This window comes from Drosophila miranda, chromosome XR (assembly GCF_003369915.1).
Source record: "Drosophila miranda strain MSH22 chromosome XR, D.miranda_PacBio2.1, whole genome shotgun sequence".
Taxonomy (NCBI): domain Eukaryota; kingdom Metazoa; phylum Arthropoda; class Insecta; order Diptera; family Drosophilidae; genus Drosophila; species Drosophila miranda.
In genome coordinates, this window is record NC_046674.1 from 2,646,089 (window position 1) to 2,661,932 (window position 15,844).

Sequence of the window (15,844 nt, forward strand, 5' to 3'; positions counted from 1 at the left end):
TTGTACAAAAATTGTACAACAAAAACTCAAAGTCCTACAGTTACAGTTACAGTTACAGATACAGATATAGATCAATCAATCAATCATATCATATCATATCGCGATGTATTCTTCTAATATTTAATTATTTAGATGGAGTTGCAGTTGCAGTTGTTGTTGTTTCTGCTGTTGTTGTTGTTGGTGTTGATGTTGGAGCGCTGGCTCAGCCCTCGACCATACGCTCTGATCCCGACCCCGAATCGCACTGTTCGATGACCAAACGGGCAATGCGCTTGATCTCACAGTAGGGGCTCTCATGCTCGATCAGCTCGTTTAGGATCTGTATGCCATTCTCCTGCTCCACCAGCTGGCAATATTTCTCCGGATAAACCTAAGACAGAAGTCAGGGGTGGTATAATCATCCTGTTTTCCAAACACTCACCTGTGTCAGATTTGCCAATGCCCAGACAGCCCAGTGCTGGCATTGCGGCGTCTCATAGCAGCGCACCAGACTGAGTATGGGCTCAAAGCTGCGATAGTTGATATTCCGTTCACTCTTGATATTCCATCGTTGAATGGCGGCCACCATGCGGTCCAGCACATGCTCCCGGCTGGGCGATTTGATGGTCCAGGCATTGGCCCCATCGGATGCAATGTGCGCGAGCACACCAGCCGCATTGTAGCTGACCTGGAAGCGCAGGTTAGCACGGTTAACATTACCATTCTCTAGTCGCCCTCGTCTCGCAATCGCATTCGCTCGACCCACCTCGATGCCATCACTCAAGGAGTCCAGCAGACGGGCGAACACCTCTATGAATTCCTGTGTCATCAGCTTGGGGCGCAGCCATTTGACCTCTGCCACATTGCCCAGCAGCCCCATCATGTTACGCAGCAGCTCATCGCGATCGGGAAAGGTCTGAGAGCGCAGAATATGCATTATTTAGGATTTCTCAATGCTTTGTGGATGGTGGATGGCTTTGCTCACGTGTAAACATTTAAGGAAATACTCCATGCCGCGTCCATCGAGGAATCTCTTACAATTAATAGCAGTCTCATCGGTTACATTCCACATGGTGGACCAGGCCACCTCCATGACATCATCGAATACGGAGCGAGTGAGGCGATCCTTGATCAGCGTCAGCATGGTCTATATGCAATATCAATGATTAATACAGTCTCTGCCTCCCTCCATCCATTGCGACTTCAAGAACTCACATTAACTACACCCAATTCGCCCAGGAAGAGCTTCTGTCGTCCATCCACCTGGCAGGCCAAAGTGTTCAGCAAATAGATGGCAATACGCTGAACGAATCCCTCCTGCTCTGTCTCCGACACCCCGTGCAGCAGTATCTTAATCAGACGTTCGTACTCAAACAGCTATTCAAACGAAAAAGCAGAGAACAATCAATCGATTGGAAGGGAAAGCAGCAAGAGGTCTTTCGATTTCGGTTCTTACCACATCGGCTGGCATGTGGAACTGTGTGAGAGTCAGATATCCATTCCGCAGCATTGTATCGTCCGTGTGATGCATTTCCATGCCATTGAGCAGCGTGCGTATGATGTGGTTGCGCAGCAAAGTGCCAAACTTTGAGCGCTCCCTGCCCTTAACGATGTAGAACAGTGTGGCACTGCAACAGTAACAAGCAAAAAGAAAACGTTTCATTAGCCTCCCAATTAGCTCCCAATTGTGAAAGGCAAGGGCAAGGGCAAAGGCAATCTTACCTCCCAGAGATTTGCATGTGCTTGAACTTTAGATGCCGATCCATGGCTGAGAGCACAGCATCCAGTGCTGTGTGTATGTCCTTGCAGTTCTCAAATCGAAACAGATGATACAGATCGTTGAGTACCTAAACAGAAAAGGAAGACAAATCAATGAGGGATTCTTGAGCTTCACAGAAACCTGTCTCTTCGTCTGTTCGTACCCTTGTCAGGAGGACGGGTCTGTCGTGGTAGTAACGAGCTGCTGTTAGTATTTGCTGCTCATTGGTATCGCCAGCCACCTCGAGTGCGGGTATATCGTGGCGCTTGCATGCCCAGTGGGCCGTATGGTAGAGCCCGAGGAACTGCAGCGGTCGTTGGGTGCGGGACGCCAGGCCTGGTATGTCCGTGAGGGCAAAGTGCTGCTGTTCCATTTTCGTATTGGCATTGGCATTCGTGGACTCCTTGGTGGCCACTCCGTTGCCGGCTAAATTCGTGCCTGAGATATCCAGGTGTGTCAGATGGCGCAGATTATCCATTAGCATTTCCAGCGTCTGATCGGGCAGATCGTAGGTGCCGTGGCCATTACCCGAGCTGGATATGGAGATGTCGAGCGTGCACAGGCGTCGCAGGCAGCAGATGGCATGCAGTTGATTGGCGATCGGCCACACATTGAACAGGATCAGGGTGTGGAGGTTCGGTAGCATCACCAACGCCTCCAAGCTGAAGTTGGCCAGCACACAGGAGGTGAGGTCCAGATGCCCCAGGTCATGCAGATGTGCAAACTGTAGACGATGGTGCATCACCACGCCGTTGAGGACGAGACGCCGCAGATGCGGACATGTCAGCTGAAAGTCCACCGGCTCCTTCTCATTCGGCTCGGCATACTGCAGCAGATGGGAGCTAATGCCCAGCTCCAAGGAGCGCAAGCTGTCGCCATAGTGGGCCAGCAGGTGATGCGAGTTCACGGTGATCATGTCGCAATACCACATGGATAGGGCAAACAGTTTGTGGCGCATCAGAGTCTCCAATCCTGCAATAAAAAACAAAACAAACGAATCATTTACGGAAAGGCGATGATCACCATTTAAAGTCTTTACCCCTGCTGCTGAGTGTGCTGTTGCGTAGATTAACAATCTTCAGCGATGTGCGCTGTGTGTCTTCGAATAGCTTTATGACATTATCGTCCAGGGGCCTGTTGAACCTCTGATAGTTCTCCAGAAAGCCATCGCATATCTCATTGGGCAGCACAATGCCGGCATTCAGCAGACGTTGATTGTTGTCCGTCCGACAGCTGCTGATGATGTCCAGATTGTTGCACAGCTTCTGGTAGGCAATCTCCTTCAGTGTCAGCGGCTCCTCGTCCAGTGAGCCGTCCTCCATCAATCGCACCTTACAGCTCATCTTGGGCACGATTTGTTTGCTATCCGCCAGTGACTCAATGGTGTGTGTCTAATGGTAAATGAAAGTATCTATGATTCATCAAAGAACGTTCTATTCTGTTCTTCCGAGGGGTAGATTGGGTTCGGTTGGGTTTCGCCATCGATGGAAATCGAGAATAGCATTCAATTCAAGTCAAGGCTTTCCCCCCGCTCCCAAATGGCACGACACGTGCGTGGGGGCGTGCGGGGTGTCCCCTAATCTGTGCTCAAATGTTCGGATGTCCGATAGCAACAACAATTACATAACAAACAATTAAAAGCCCACAAGTGTGAGTGCGGTGTGGTGCTGTCTTAGAAGGTGTTCTAATGCAGGACAAAGTCGGGACTCAATCCATTGATTGTCTCGCCTTGTCTGGGGGCCTATGCCTCAACGGGGCTAAGCTTTGGGTTAAAGTCTGCTGCCGCAGCAGCCATAGCAGCCGCGTCAAGTCAAGCGGAAGCAGGCGGAAAATCTGTATATATTTATGAGGCGAGCATTCGCTGATTCGAGCTTTACGGATCACCTCAAATGCCAACAAACTATTACTTGCGAGCGTCGTGTTGTGTCGTTTGTCGTGTGTCGTGGTGTCTCTGTGTAGGTGCGTAGTAGTTATTGAAAAAACGCTTGCAAGCGCCAGCGAGCGACAGACACTCTGTCTGGCCTTATCGCGTTTTTGTATAGGGACAGGGGGCGACAGTCCTCCTAGTAGCAGCAACAGCAGCAGTCACTAGTCAATCACTAGTCCCGTCCCCACAACAGCTGAGAGGGTCCGAGAATCTGCAGCAGCGCAGCTTTTTGGGGGGGGATCAGATCATCATCCCAACTTTATGTACCTTTTTCTTGTCAGCCAGCAAAATACCTCGCTACTATTGCGATGCGCTCGAGTTTAACTTTCGTTTTAATATTGGTTCCAACTGTCCTGTGTTGCATGCGTAGCACTAATTGCCTAGGCACAGCACTTAAGTTGCGCCAACAATTGTATTTGCTGCGTTTTTCGACGTCAAATCACTTCATTATTATTTTTTTGATTTCTATTTTCTTTGTACGAGTTCTAGGCAGTGTGACCGCGGTCTCCTCGATCAAATATACTTTCTGACCCTCAGAAATATACCGAAATATACTTTCACCTTTTCAAAATATTCCGAAAATATACTGACGAATTTGAGTTCTTTTAATCTTTTACTAGCTAGATAGAACCCTCAGCCCTGATGAATACATTTTCTACAAGATTAGCTACTTTTAAGAACCAATTTTTATTGTATTGTGGAATGTCACGTCATTTCTTACTTGTATCTTGTCAACCGTTTTCGGAAGTCCCGCCAAACTTGAGCGCCAAAGTCGAATTTTTTGAAAGTGAATGAGTGACTAGGATTTATATGCTATCAAGTGGTGCTCGGAAACCCGATTTGTGATAGCGAAAATTCAACAAACCTGCGTATGGAAGTTTCTATACCATTTTTTCTTAAATATACCTTTTAAAATTAAGTTTAATAGATGAAATGGATCGAATATACCATTATATCGTAAATATACCGTCGTCTCAATTTTGACCTCGAAAAATACCGAAAAGTACTAAAAATAACGTAAACTCAATCCGGTTCTGGGCAAGGTCACAAGGACTCCTTCGCGCCAACTTTACAACCATTGACATGTAAAAAAACCATTGTTTAATGGGTAACTAGACTTTATTTTATTGTAAGTTAAGCGCTGAAATAATCAAATGTACACGCAAAAATTTTTTAGTTTTCCGCTTCAGTGTCAGTGTCAGTTTGTGTGTGTGTTGCTGTGTGCTGGAGGGGAAAGCATGCGCCTCGATAACACGCAAAAAACGACTATTCCTATTGCTTTCTCTCGGGGGACTACTAATTTTTTAAATCTAAATCACTGCGTTGCAGAAACATCTCATTATATTCATAATCTGGGTGGTCCTGGCGATAGAACAACGGCAACCAATTAACAACTCTCGTGCCGGGGCTCACATAATAAATAAACTTGCATTTAAGTTCTAAGTAAAAAAATGACAGAATTAAGGTCAGAAGAATGCTATAACCTAAATTAGAATCGAAGCGTCCCACTCAATCTCAGCCAGACAAATCGCCCTGGTCGAAGACACCCTGATCGTATAGCTCGGCGACAACCCGCCGTCCGCCAAAGAATCGTCCGTGCAGGGCCTCCTTGCCGCGTTGCGCCTCGGCTCCGGCAGAGAACTCGACGAAGATTTTCACTATGATCTCGGCCTCGTCGTCGTCCTCGTTCTCCGTCTGCTTCTCGTTGAAGATGATGACGCGGCTGACGGTGCCGAATTTGCTGCACTCCTCTTGGATCTCCTCCTGCAGGGTCTCGTCCACGTCCTCGGGGCCCACCATGTTGCGCAGGATTATGACACGCGAGTCCGTTGGCCTCATCAGCCGCTGCATGACCAGCTGGCGGGCACTCTGGCCCTTGATGGACATGTTCTCCTGCTGCTGCAGCGTCTGCGCATCGCCCTCGTCCATCAGCTTCTTCTGCAGCTCCTCCTGCTGCTTTTCGTGGGCCTTCTTGATGTTCTCTGAGAGATTGGCGGCGGTGGCCGCTGCATTATTGGCAGCCGCCGACACGGCAATGGCCACCGATGCTCCGTTGGTGGCCTCGACGCTGGCCAAAGACGGAGCGGCCACCGTAGGAAGCACACCCACGCCCATGCCAACGCCCACTCCTCCCACACCCAGTCCGGTTCCGGGCAGAGGCAGTGTGGGCGTGGCCAGCAGAGCAGGCGGCGGCAGTGACGGAACGACGGCCTGCAGAGGCTGGAGTCCCGCGGGCACGCCCAGGAGACTGGGCGTCACTGGTGTCGGCGCCTGGAAGATTCCAGGAGGAAGCAGAGACGCCACGGGAGCGGCTGGCATGGCCAAGCCCGGATTGAGGGCAGCCGCCGATGTGGCAGCATTCACCAGAGGCATGTTGCCCACCTTCGTGACCACTGCCCCGGCAGCCATTCCGAGGTTTGTTGGGTGCTGCGAGAGACCCAGCACGGCATTGCTGGCCACCGCATCCAAGGCCTGGATCTTGGCCGTTGCAGCGGCTGCCGCCACCGCCGCAGCCGTGGGCATGGTCGAATTGGTTGTGGGACAGGCCAGGGCATTGGGCGGTGTAATGGAGCGACCCACTCTGCAAGACGAATAGAGATTGGAGATTAGAGATACATTTAAAACGGAGGTGCAACTGCAAGTGCGAACTCACCGGAGCAACTGTCCGCCCAAATCGAAAAGATTCATGCTGGCAATGGCCTCGTCCATGGCCTGTTTGTTGGCATACTCGATGAAGCCGTAGCCCTTGTGCGTGTGCAGTGACGTGCCCTGTGCCAGTTTGCAGTAGAGGATGGGTCCGAAGGCCTCGAACACGCTCTTGATATCCTCCTCGGACAGATCCGGATGGATGGAGGCCACGTAGATGCGGTTAAAGCTCTTTGCCTCCTCCTGCACCTCATCGATGACCTGTTGGGCCTGTGGCATGTTGCTCGGGCGCCCCACCTTGATGTTGCGGCCACCCATTAGGGCGCCATTCATCTGTTCGAGGGCCAGCTGTGCTCCCTCGGGTATTTCGTACTCTACGAACGCGAATCCCTTGTGCTTCTGTGTGATGGGATCCCAGGACATGTTGATGGACTTGATGGGACCGAAGGGCGTGAATGCCACGCGAATAGTGTCCTCTTTGAGCTCAAACGATATGCTGCCGACGTATACTCTGGAATAGAAAGGCTTATCGAGTTAATAGGTTTCTTGGCGGTGTCAAAGGGCAGGCACATCGGACTGCAATCAGATCTTATCAGCTAAGAGAGCGCACACTTAATGACTGCTGCCCGGGCGACTGCCTTCAGTAACTCGAAGCCACAGCCATGGGAAGAGACACCATTTCACAACTCATTTTCAAATGTTTTACATCACATTACAATTTGTATTTGGCGAGTAAGTGCCGTGGGATACACGGATCTACTGAGCTACTAACCTGCACATCAATGCCAATGCCTGTTGCCGTTGGACCTGGGTGCGTTGCGTGGCCAATTGCTGCTGCTGATGGGCCAGTGTCTGCTTCATTAGCACCATCTTGATGCTCTGCTCCATGGCATATTTCTTGGCCTTGCTGACCAGGTCATGCTGCTCCGACGTGAGCTTCGGCAGGGCCCCGCCCAGCAGACCCAGCAGGGCGGAGCGTGTCCCGGGCCCAAACTTCACATCGCCCGTCTGCTTCAGGTCATACAGAGGCTGCGAAAGGTAGGGAATTTTCGAATCCGTGGACTTGCCTAGAATTGGACAGACCGATTAGTGCATCTCATACAGAGAGGGGGGATGGGGTATGGGGGGGATTTTCAGTTCAGTTTTCAGTTTCATCATCATGGATCACATCATCTGCTATGCAATTTGTTCTTTTTAGTTTTAGTTTTAGTTTTCTTTTCTTTTTTGATTCTGTTCGGGGTTTTTGTCTGTTTTTTTTTTTTGTTTTTTTTGTGTTTTTATTATTGTTTTTTGTTTTTCCAAAGGCACAACTCGGTGGCAAACAACAGTTGGAACAACGAAAGTGCATTTTGTCAAGAGTTTGCGTTTGAAATTGTTTGGAAATAAAGACAAAAACTGCCTGCTGCCTGCAAGAAAGATGAAGACAAAAAAAGAAGAAAAAAAAATAAGAAAGAAAATTGTTAATAATTATAGAGAGAGAGAGACAGAGTGGATGTGGGCATGGCATGGCTGCTGGAGAGGATTTTTGCTTTGTTTTTTTCTGTTTTTTCTGATTTCTGAGGAGGCTGGAGATTCATTCTGCTTGAGCGGATTTTGAAGCCATATATGGGGCCATGCTTTCGATTCGATTGAACGACTGTAATCGGTGTGTGCTATCGTTATCGTTATCGTTGCTGAGTACAGTTACTTAGGGTACATTAAATGACATGTCATGTGCACGGATCGATTCGATCCAGTGAGCGCAGCGTCACTTTTGCCTCACTTTCTCGCTTGGTTTGGAGATGTATGGAGTTTCGGTTCGATTTCATATCTTATCTATTTCATATCGATTTCGATTCTATCGCTTATCGCTTATCGGTTACCGGTAATCGTTTATCGGGCAGATGGGGGGGCATGTGTTTTTGTCATTTATTTGTGTTAGGGCTGGAAAATGCAAGAATAAAAAAGAGAGAAAGCACCCGATCAAATAAAACATATTCGCTAGGCTTATCGATAGGCAGATTGGTAGGTATTCAGATTGATATACGTAATAGAAGTACAAGTAGTAGTAGTAGTGCTAGAGGGATAGATAGATTGTACGTGTGTGTGTGTGGGGGCGTGTGTACATTTACATCAAATAGATATACAATATGCATGTAGATATATCGATTATCAAGTCCACACACATCCGATTTTGCAATATATCCGATAGTTGTTCGATTGATTTCGATTGCTGTCAATCGATACAAATCGATACAAATATACCATAACAAGAGCTGGGCATACGGAACCAGCGAAAATCCCCATCCTCCCGCGATGATTAGAGCAAGGAAAATCACACACAAAACGTTAGGTAGCCGGCGCCAGGACCAGGGCCAGGGGTATGGGGATTTTCGGCCCAAATTCACGTGTGCTCAGCTCTGGGTGGGAGGAAATATTTTTTATAAAAATTAGAAATTATAAGCGACCTTATGTGCGTTTTTTGCGATACGGTTTCCATGAGTTGGGGGGCGTGGTAATTGACTTGAAGAAGAGGGTCACACATTTATACATTGCTCATTTGTGATAAAAAAGAGAAAAATAAAAAAAGAAAACAAGACGCTGAAACGATAATAAGAGCAACAATATGTTTTTAAGTTGGTTAAGTTTTCTGCTCCGCCCTACCTCAAATAATCATCATTATAATCATCATCATTATCATTATCATCATCATCATCATCATCCTTATCATACTGTGTGCTTTGATTAATTCTTTTGTCTGATCTTTAGTTAATTGTTGTTCTAGGGATATGCTTTTATCTAGGGATAGGCTGCTGTGTGGCCCAAAAAAGGAGTCACTCTGTTTCAGGCGAATAAAGGACTTGTTATCGTGGATCGTGCGGATCATCGTGTGATGGATGAGGGGGGGGTGTATGGAATCCAAACTGATTCCCATTCCCCCGAAGATACATATGATATGCATGTATAAAAGGATAACGACGGACAATGCTATGGTGTACTCCTCTTGCTCTAGCGTTCTATAAACAACTATCTATCTATCTATCTCTATCGATATATATGACGAAACACACACAAAATACTTGGTACTTAATGTAAAATGTATATGGCACAGAGGACCAGGAGCAGTCAGAGTCCCTCGGCTGACTGGCTGGCTGTCTAGCAGGGCAGCTGCTAACCACGACGACGGCTGGCTTGGCTTGTTGTTTTGTTAGAAGAAGCGGAGGATTCTTGGTTGAATACTTGAATTAATGCGTGGATCAATTGCGTATTGGTTCGCGCGTGATGATGTTTCTGGCTTGGGCTGTTTGTGGCTGATTTTTGGTGGTGGTGGTTGGTGGTAGTAGTAGTAGTAGTAGTAGTAGTAGTAGTAGTGGAGTTATCTAATTGGACATCTCTCTCTCGATCTCGTATACCCGGTTATATGGAACTTTTATATGTCTTATATATGGCGGAACACAAACTTAAAAAGAGATAAAAACGCTTACAGAAAATAAAAAAGAGAGATATAGAAGAAAGAGAAAGAGAGAGATATAGTTATATATGGTATGCTGCATATTTTGGAGTTTGATTTTATTTTATTTTTTTTATTAGTTCTGGAGTTTCATTCTGCATTCACGGCGATGATATTCCCTATTCTGATATTCAGTTTTAGATTGCATATATCTACTGATCGATAGATATATATATACATAGTATATTTAGCATATACTCTTGGGTCGCTTGCAATTTGCTTTGGGGATCGGTTCGGTTCGGATCGCATTGTCTGACACACACACTTGATTGATACGTTTTCGCTATAGTTTTTCGACTCTCACCTCACCTCACACCTCACTTGAGTGTTCGAGTTCATCGTGCGTTTATGAAGTCTGCAATTACTTAAGCAGAACAAAAGAAAAACCGATTATTTAGTGGCGTCAGGTGCTGCCCGTAAAGATTCGACGGAGTAGAAGTACAAGTAGTAGAGAAATATATATAGAGATGTGTGTTTTACAAAATATGTTTTTTGTTTTGTTTTATGCTTAGGAGAAACCAAAATACAATTACAATTTAGCCGCCGCTTCGGTTTCAGTCTTCTTTAACCCACGATTTACCAAATGAACTTATAGATTATTATCCATACACAAACATATGTAAATATATGTATATATAAGAGTACATACACACACACAGAGAGAGAGCATATGCCTATATGCCTTAGGGGGAGGGGGGCGCTTGCTTTGCTTTGATTTGATTTGATTTTATTTGATTTGATTTGTTTCCATTTCTAACATAGTACATGCTGAATATAATACATACGTGTACGTATACATATACATAGGAGAAGGCATACATATATATATCTCTGTTGTGGATCTATCAGATCCGTGCCGGACAAGACACTTACCCGAGTCGGAGCGCGTTCGCTTTGTGGCTGGCATCTCCGTAATTTCGCGCTGATCATCCGAACGTGGGGACCTGGAGGCTCTGTCGTTGCTGCCCTGTAATGTGAAAAATGGGATTGATGATGGGTTTAATAATGGTTAAATTGCTATATGCTCCTGCTACTCCCCGTGCCCATGCATGAGGCGGGCCTTGCGGCCCATGAGGCGGTGCGGCGGCGGGTATGCGCGTGGCCTATGGATACACACACTGCCTGCCGTACGGTACTATGACGTCGGCGTCCCCTGTGCACCATACACGCCATTAGTGGCAAGGTCATGCACCTGCACATTCCACATATGATATGCCCCAACACACAAGATGTCCACCGGGTACATTATTTCATGCATACACCATTTCCATTTCACCCTACAACGCAAAAAAAAAAATAGAGTCGGACCGAAAGAAAAAATGCGCAAAATCTACAGCCTGCAAGGCACGCGACGCCAATAATTGCACCAAAAAGTATTCCCTCATGTTTACTGCACTCGAAATTTTCCGGAGCTTACCATGCTTTCGATTTTTCGCTAATAATATTCGCAAGTTACGGTTTATTTGTTGATTTTTGTCGAAATAAAAATTGACTTTGCGCAAAAAATTGTCAAGATGGATACGATCAGTGTGACCGCAGACTTATCGATAACGTATATGACCCTCTGAAATATACCAAGATATACTGTCTTATTTAAAAAACATACCATAAATATACTGACGAGCTAAAGTTATATTAGGCATATTCCTCGTTTTTGATATTCCGTGGAATATTACTAGATATATAGAACATTTAGCTATGCCCACATAATCAATTTGCTACCTGACTGATTTCCGTTGGATATACCGTTGAAAATGAAATTTAATAGATTGATGAAATTGACAAAATATACCTTTATATAGGCCGTCAGCCGTCGGGTGCTACAGGGGGATAAACGGATGTCGGGTCGGCTCGTCGCAACTGTAGACTCGGAACGGGGCACAGGCGCCTCGGGTTCATGGCTTGCCCTGGATCCAAGGCGACTGTGCTCCGCGTCATAGGATACAGGTGGGCACGAGCGAACCGGCACCCGCCGTAACTGTACACACCGGCGGAAGTGCGACTATACTCTCCCCGTGAGGGCGGCTGGAAACAGGTCCTGGTACGGTCATGTCTCTGCCAGGATGCTGGCTAATTGTAGTCGGGCGGAGAGAAGAAAACTCTCAGTGAAATAACCCCAATCCAAGGTGACACTGTCATATGCCGAGGGATGCATGGCCGAGGGGGTGCTCGGTCGCTTATATGCGGACTCTGGATACCTGCCGACCTCCAGTTTTAATAAGGCTTCCCGGGGCACGCGGGCTATGCCCCGGGCGACTAACCCCTTCCCGCCTACTCGTGGGATCAAATATGCCAAATTTAAATCTAAAAACAAAAAACACCGCAAAGGAGCACGGCACTCCTCCTAAAGTGCCGGAGGGAAAAGACCATCCCTCTACAAACGCATCTGGGAAACCAGTGCCCAAAAAGACGGGGAAGGAGACTAAGTCGGTCCACCGTCTCGAGGCAGCAGGCGCTGTGAGGAGAGGACCGAAAAGCCAATCGGGCCAATCCACGTCGGGGGGCCCCAAGGGCGACCCGGTTACCGGGGGGGCGACCATGCAGAGCGATATCGCGGCTGGCGGACCTCTTGGGACCGGGAACCCCTTGACAACCCCGGCAGGCGGCGCCTCTGCCCCGAAAGATAGGCCCAAGTTCCAGGACAAAAGACGAGCGGCCTTCATCCTGGGCAACGACGACCCGGTGTTCCTGGCGTCTGCCCAGGGAAACGAATCGCGGCGATGGGCCAAGACATTCCTGCCCGACTACCAGCCAGCCAAAGCTGGCAAGGCCACAGCCAAGGCCCCAAGCAAGCGGCAACGCTCGGCGGAGGACACCGCCACACAAGTCCAACAGGCCAAAAGGACGAAGACACTGAGCAACCGCTCGTTTGCCGAGGTGGCGAGGGGAAAAACCCTGATTGGAGTCCTAGACAGGGGCTCTAAAGACGGGCAGATCCCTAGGGACAAGTGGCACCTCGTGGAAAACGAGCTCCAAGACCGTTTCCTCCAGGAGTTGGAGGAGAATGGAGGACCTCCGCCCAAGTGTGAGGACGCCGGGTGGCACCAAGGCAGGGTGAAAGCCATCGTCTGCCAAGATGCTCGCTCGGCGGCCCTCTACGCGAAGGCGGTAGCGTCGCTCAAGGAGGAGCCCAGCTGGAGGTCGTGAAGTGGGAGGACATCCCCAGCAAGCCGAGGGCCAGAGCGTGGGTCTCGGCGAAGCCTGCAGAGCCGGATAAGATTCTCCGGATTCTGCAGTTCTGCAACCCCCACCTTCCCACAGCCGATTGAAAGGTGGCCAAGGTAGAGGAGAGCAACGGGCAGAGGCGCCAAATCATCCTCGTCCTGAACGAGGAGTCGGTTAGACTTCTCCACGACACGGAGGGCGCTGTGGACTACGGCTACAAGAAGGTAGTCGTAGTACCGTACAAGTCCGACTCCAAAGGCATGCAACCGACGGTCGAGCCAGACCTGGAGCCCCCGGAGATCCCTAGTATGGAGATCAAGCCTGCGGTGTCAGACGTGGCATCAGTGGTGTCGGATGACATCCTAGATGGTTACGTGTCAGACGTGAGCGATCTCACTAGGGATCTCAAGCACATCGGGGTCGCGGAGGAGCTGGACTCTTCGGAGAGCGACCACGACAGGACAATGGTGGAGGTGAACCTCAGGAATGTCACTGATACTCCTGCAGATAAACCTCCACCATTGTAAGGCAGCATGCGCTGCTCTCCTGCTCCACCTAGCCAAGGGTGGAGCCGACATAGTCCTCATTCAGGAGCCCTGGATCCTCGGAAACAGGGTCTCTGGTCTGAGGACTCCTGACTATAAGCTATACGTAGCTGACTCCGCAGGTAAAACTCGCACCTGCATCCTTGCAAAAAGAGATTTGCACTTATTTTTGCTCCCAAAACGTACATGGGTCACGACCAACCAGACCCCCCTCCACAGGCGCTCAGGGCGCTAATCACAGACTGCAAGGCCAAGGACACCGGCCTAATCGTAGGGTGCGACGCCAATGCACACCACTGCCAGTGGGGAAGCACTGACACCAACGAAAGGGGTGAGTACCTTTTCAACTATTTACTGACCACTCAGATGGTCCTATTAAATAGGGGGAGTGATCCCACCTTCATTATTAAAAACCGCAAGGAGGTCCTGGACCTCACACTTGCCTCTCATGAGTTACACGGGAACATCGTATCCTGGAGGGTCCTGGAAGAGCACTCCTTCTCGGACCACAGGTACGTGGAAACCGTATTCTCTTTTTCACTACCGAGACCAGCTCAATTTCGGAACCTTAGGCGGACAAGCTGGGCTCGGTACTCAGACCACCTCTGTCGTGTTCTCCCTGAGACTCCACCTGAGGAGGAGATCTCCAGGGAAGCCACGACTCATCTTGTTAAACTATTTACCGACGCCTGCAATGAGGCGCTCGATAAATCCTGCCCCTCTAGCAAGAGCAGAGGCCGGAAGAAACCTGAATGGTGGAATCCGAAACTGAGGGAACTCCGGAAAGCCTCCCGAAGACTCTTCAATAAAGCTAAGGCTGAAAACGCTGAGCAGAACTGGGCCGATTACAAGGCCAGTCTGTCAGTTTACAATAAAGAACTGAGGAAAGCCAAACGCGCCTCATGGCGTAAGTTCTGTAGCGACATTGAGAATAACTCGGAAGCCTCGCGCTTGCGCAAAGTTCTCTCGAAGACTACACCCACTCTGGGCTACCTGAAGAACGCCGACCAATCATGGACAACGTCCAGCAATGAGTCGCTAAATCTTCTCCTTAACACCCACTTTCCCGGCTGCGATGAAAACAGACCACACTACATCGCGGCTCCCTCCGTTGCCTCAAGTGTTATCATGAACCTGATAAGCCAGGAGAACATTTCCTGGGCAATAAAAAGCTTCAAACCATACAAATCCGCGGGACCAGATGGCATCATCCCTGCCCAACTGATTCACGCTGGACAAAAAGCCACTAATTGGCTCAAAAGGATATACGAGGGAATCTTCTCCCATGGATATATCCCGGAAACCTGGCTTCACACCAAAGTCGTCTTCATCCCCAAGGCAGGCAAGCCCTCGCACACTGCCCCCAAAGATTTCAGACCCATAAGTCTATCGTCCTTCCTTCTGAAGACGATGGAACGGCTTTTGGGGATGCATCTCACGGTAAATATTCCGCCTAGTCTATTCTCAGACTCCCAGCATGCCTATCGGAAAGGAAGATCCACCGAAACGGCCCTACACACGATCACATCGATCATAGAAGCGTCCCTCAACTGTAAGGAGTACACCCTGGTAGCCTTCCTCGACATAGAAGGCGCCTTTAATAACATCCTCCCGACCGCCATCACGGGTGCACTGACGGACCTGGGGGTTGACTCCCGGACGGTGAGCCTGATCGATCAGATGCTACAATGCAGGACGGTTGAGGCATCACTGGGGACGTCAACGTCCACCAGATTTGTCAGTAGAGGCACCCCGCAGGGCGGAGTCCTCTCGCCCCTCCTATGGAACGTGGCAGTGAACGAACTGCTGCGGGAGATAGAGGGGGGTGGCTGCCGCGTGGTGGCGTATGCGGACGATGTTGCTATAGCATTCTCGGGTAAATTCCCGCAGACGCTGTGTGAGTGCATGACAAGTACTCTCACGAAAATGTCAAAATGGGCAGACAAATGCGGTCTAGGCGTCAACCCGTCTAAAACGGAACTGGTGCTCTTCACTAGGAAGTACAAAGTTCCGGCACTGATTCCCCCAAGACTATGTGGGGAAACGCTAGTCTTCAGCAACAACGCCAAGTATCTTGGTCTACTCCTCGATAGAAAGCTCGATTGGAAATTGAGCATAGAGGATAGAGTAAAGAAGGCCACAGTAGCCCTCTATACTTGCAGGAAAGCCATCGGACTAAGATGGGGAATGACCCCATGACACCATCATACGACCGATCATGCTCTATGGAGCGGTAGTATGGTGGCCAGCCTTAGACAAAAGGACATGCCTCAATAAACTCAGCAGAGTTCAACGCATGGCAGAGCTATGCATAACTGGCGGGCTACGCACTA

The 15,844-nt window shown here is 48.9% G+C and overlaps 2 protein-coding genes across 5 annotated transcripts; both read right to left on the bottom strand.

The window, feature by feature from the left end:
• Window positions 1-115: 115 nt before the first annotated feature.
• On the bottom strand, window positions 116-4,178 carry LOC108153006 (protein zer-1 homolog). Of its 4 annotated transcripts, none has more exons than XM_017282750.2 (9): window positions 3,933-4,178; window positions 2,778-3,129; window positions 1,902-2,710; window positions 1,702-1,826; window positions 1,436-1,607; window positions 1,195-1,356; window positions 965-1,126; window positions 422-895; window positions 203-370 (listed from the first exon to the last, which is right to left on the bottom strand). In XM_017282750.2, exons 2-9 carry the CDS (start codon window positions 3,079-3,081, stop codon window positions 203-205), a joined length of 2,376 nt encoding a protein of 791 aa, XP_017138239.1. In that variant the 5' UTR covers window positions 3,082-3,129; window positions 3,933-4,178. The 4 variants fall into 4 exon arrangements, with proteins under 4 accessions (XP_017138241.1, XP_017138239.1, XP_017138240.1 ...); XM_017282751.2 differs by having other exon boundaries at window positions 2,778-3,149; XM_017282753.1 differs by lacking the exon at window positions 3,933-4,178 and having other exon boundaries at window positions 422-667; window positions 746-895; window positions 2,778-3,081.
• A 587-nt stretch (window positions 4,179-4,765) lies between these two features.
• On the bottom strand, window positions 4,766-11,349 carry LOC108152806 (poly(U)-binding-splicing factor half pint). Its single transcript, XM_017282392.1, has 5 exons — window positions 11,219-11,349; window positions 10,675-10,768; window positions 7,084-7,378; window positions 6,319-6,822; window positions 4,766-6,246 (listed from the first exon to the last, which is right to left on the bottom strand). The coding sequence occupies exons 1-5, from the start codon at window positions 11,219-11,221 to the stop codon at window positions 5,181-5,183; spliced, it is 1,962 nt and encodes a 653-aa protein (XP_017137881.1). The 5' UTR covers window positions 11,222-11,349; the 3' UTR covers window positions 4,766-5,180.
• Window positions 11,350-15,844: the final 4,495 nt, after the last annotated feature.

Coding starts and splice junctions, on each gene's coding strand:
- LOC108153006 (XM_017282752.2), bottom strand. CDS start 3,081: ATGAGCTGTAAGGTGCGATTGATGGAGGACGGCTCACTGGACGAGGAG. Junction 2,711..2,777: donor CAGCACACTCAGCAGCAGGG/GTAAAGACTTTA, acceptor TTTTTATTGCAG/GATTGGAGACTCTGATGCGC. Junction 1,608..1,701: donor CACATGCAAATCTCTGGGAG/GTAAGATTGCCT, acceptor TTACTGTTGCAG/TGCCACACTGTTCTACATCG.
- LOC108152806 (XM_017282392.1), bottom strand. Junction 7,379..10,674: donor GCGAACGCGCTCCGACTCGG/GTAAGTGTCTTG, acceptor GTCCAATTCTAG/GCAAGTCCACGGATTCGAAA. Junction 6,823..7,083: donor GCATTGGCATTGATGTGCAG/GTTAGTAGCTCA, acceptor TTTCTATTCCAG/AGTATACGTCGGCAGCATAT.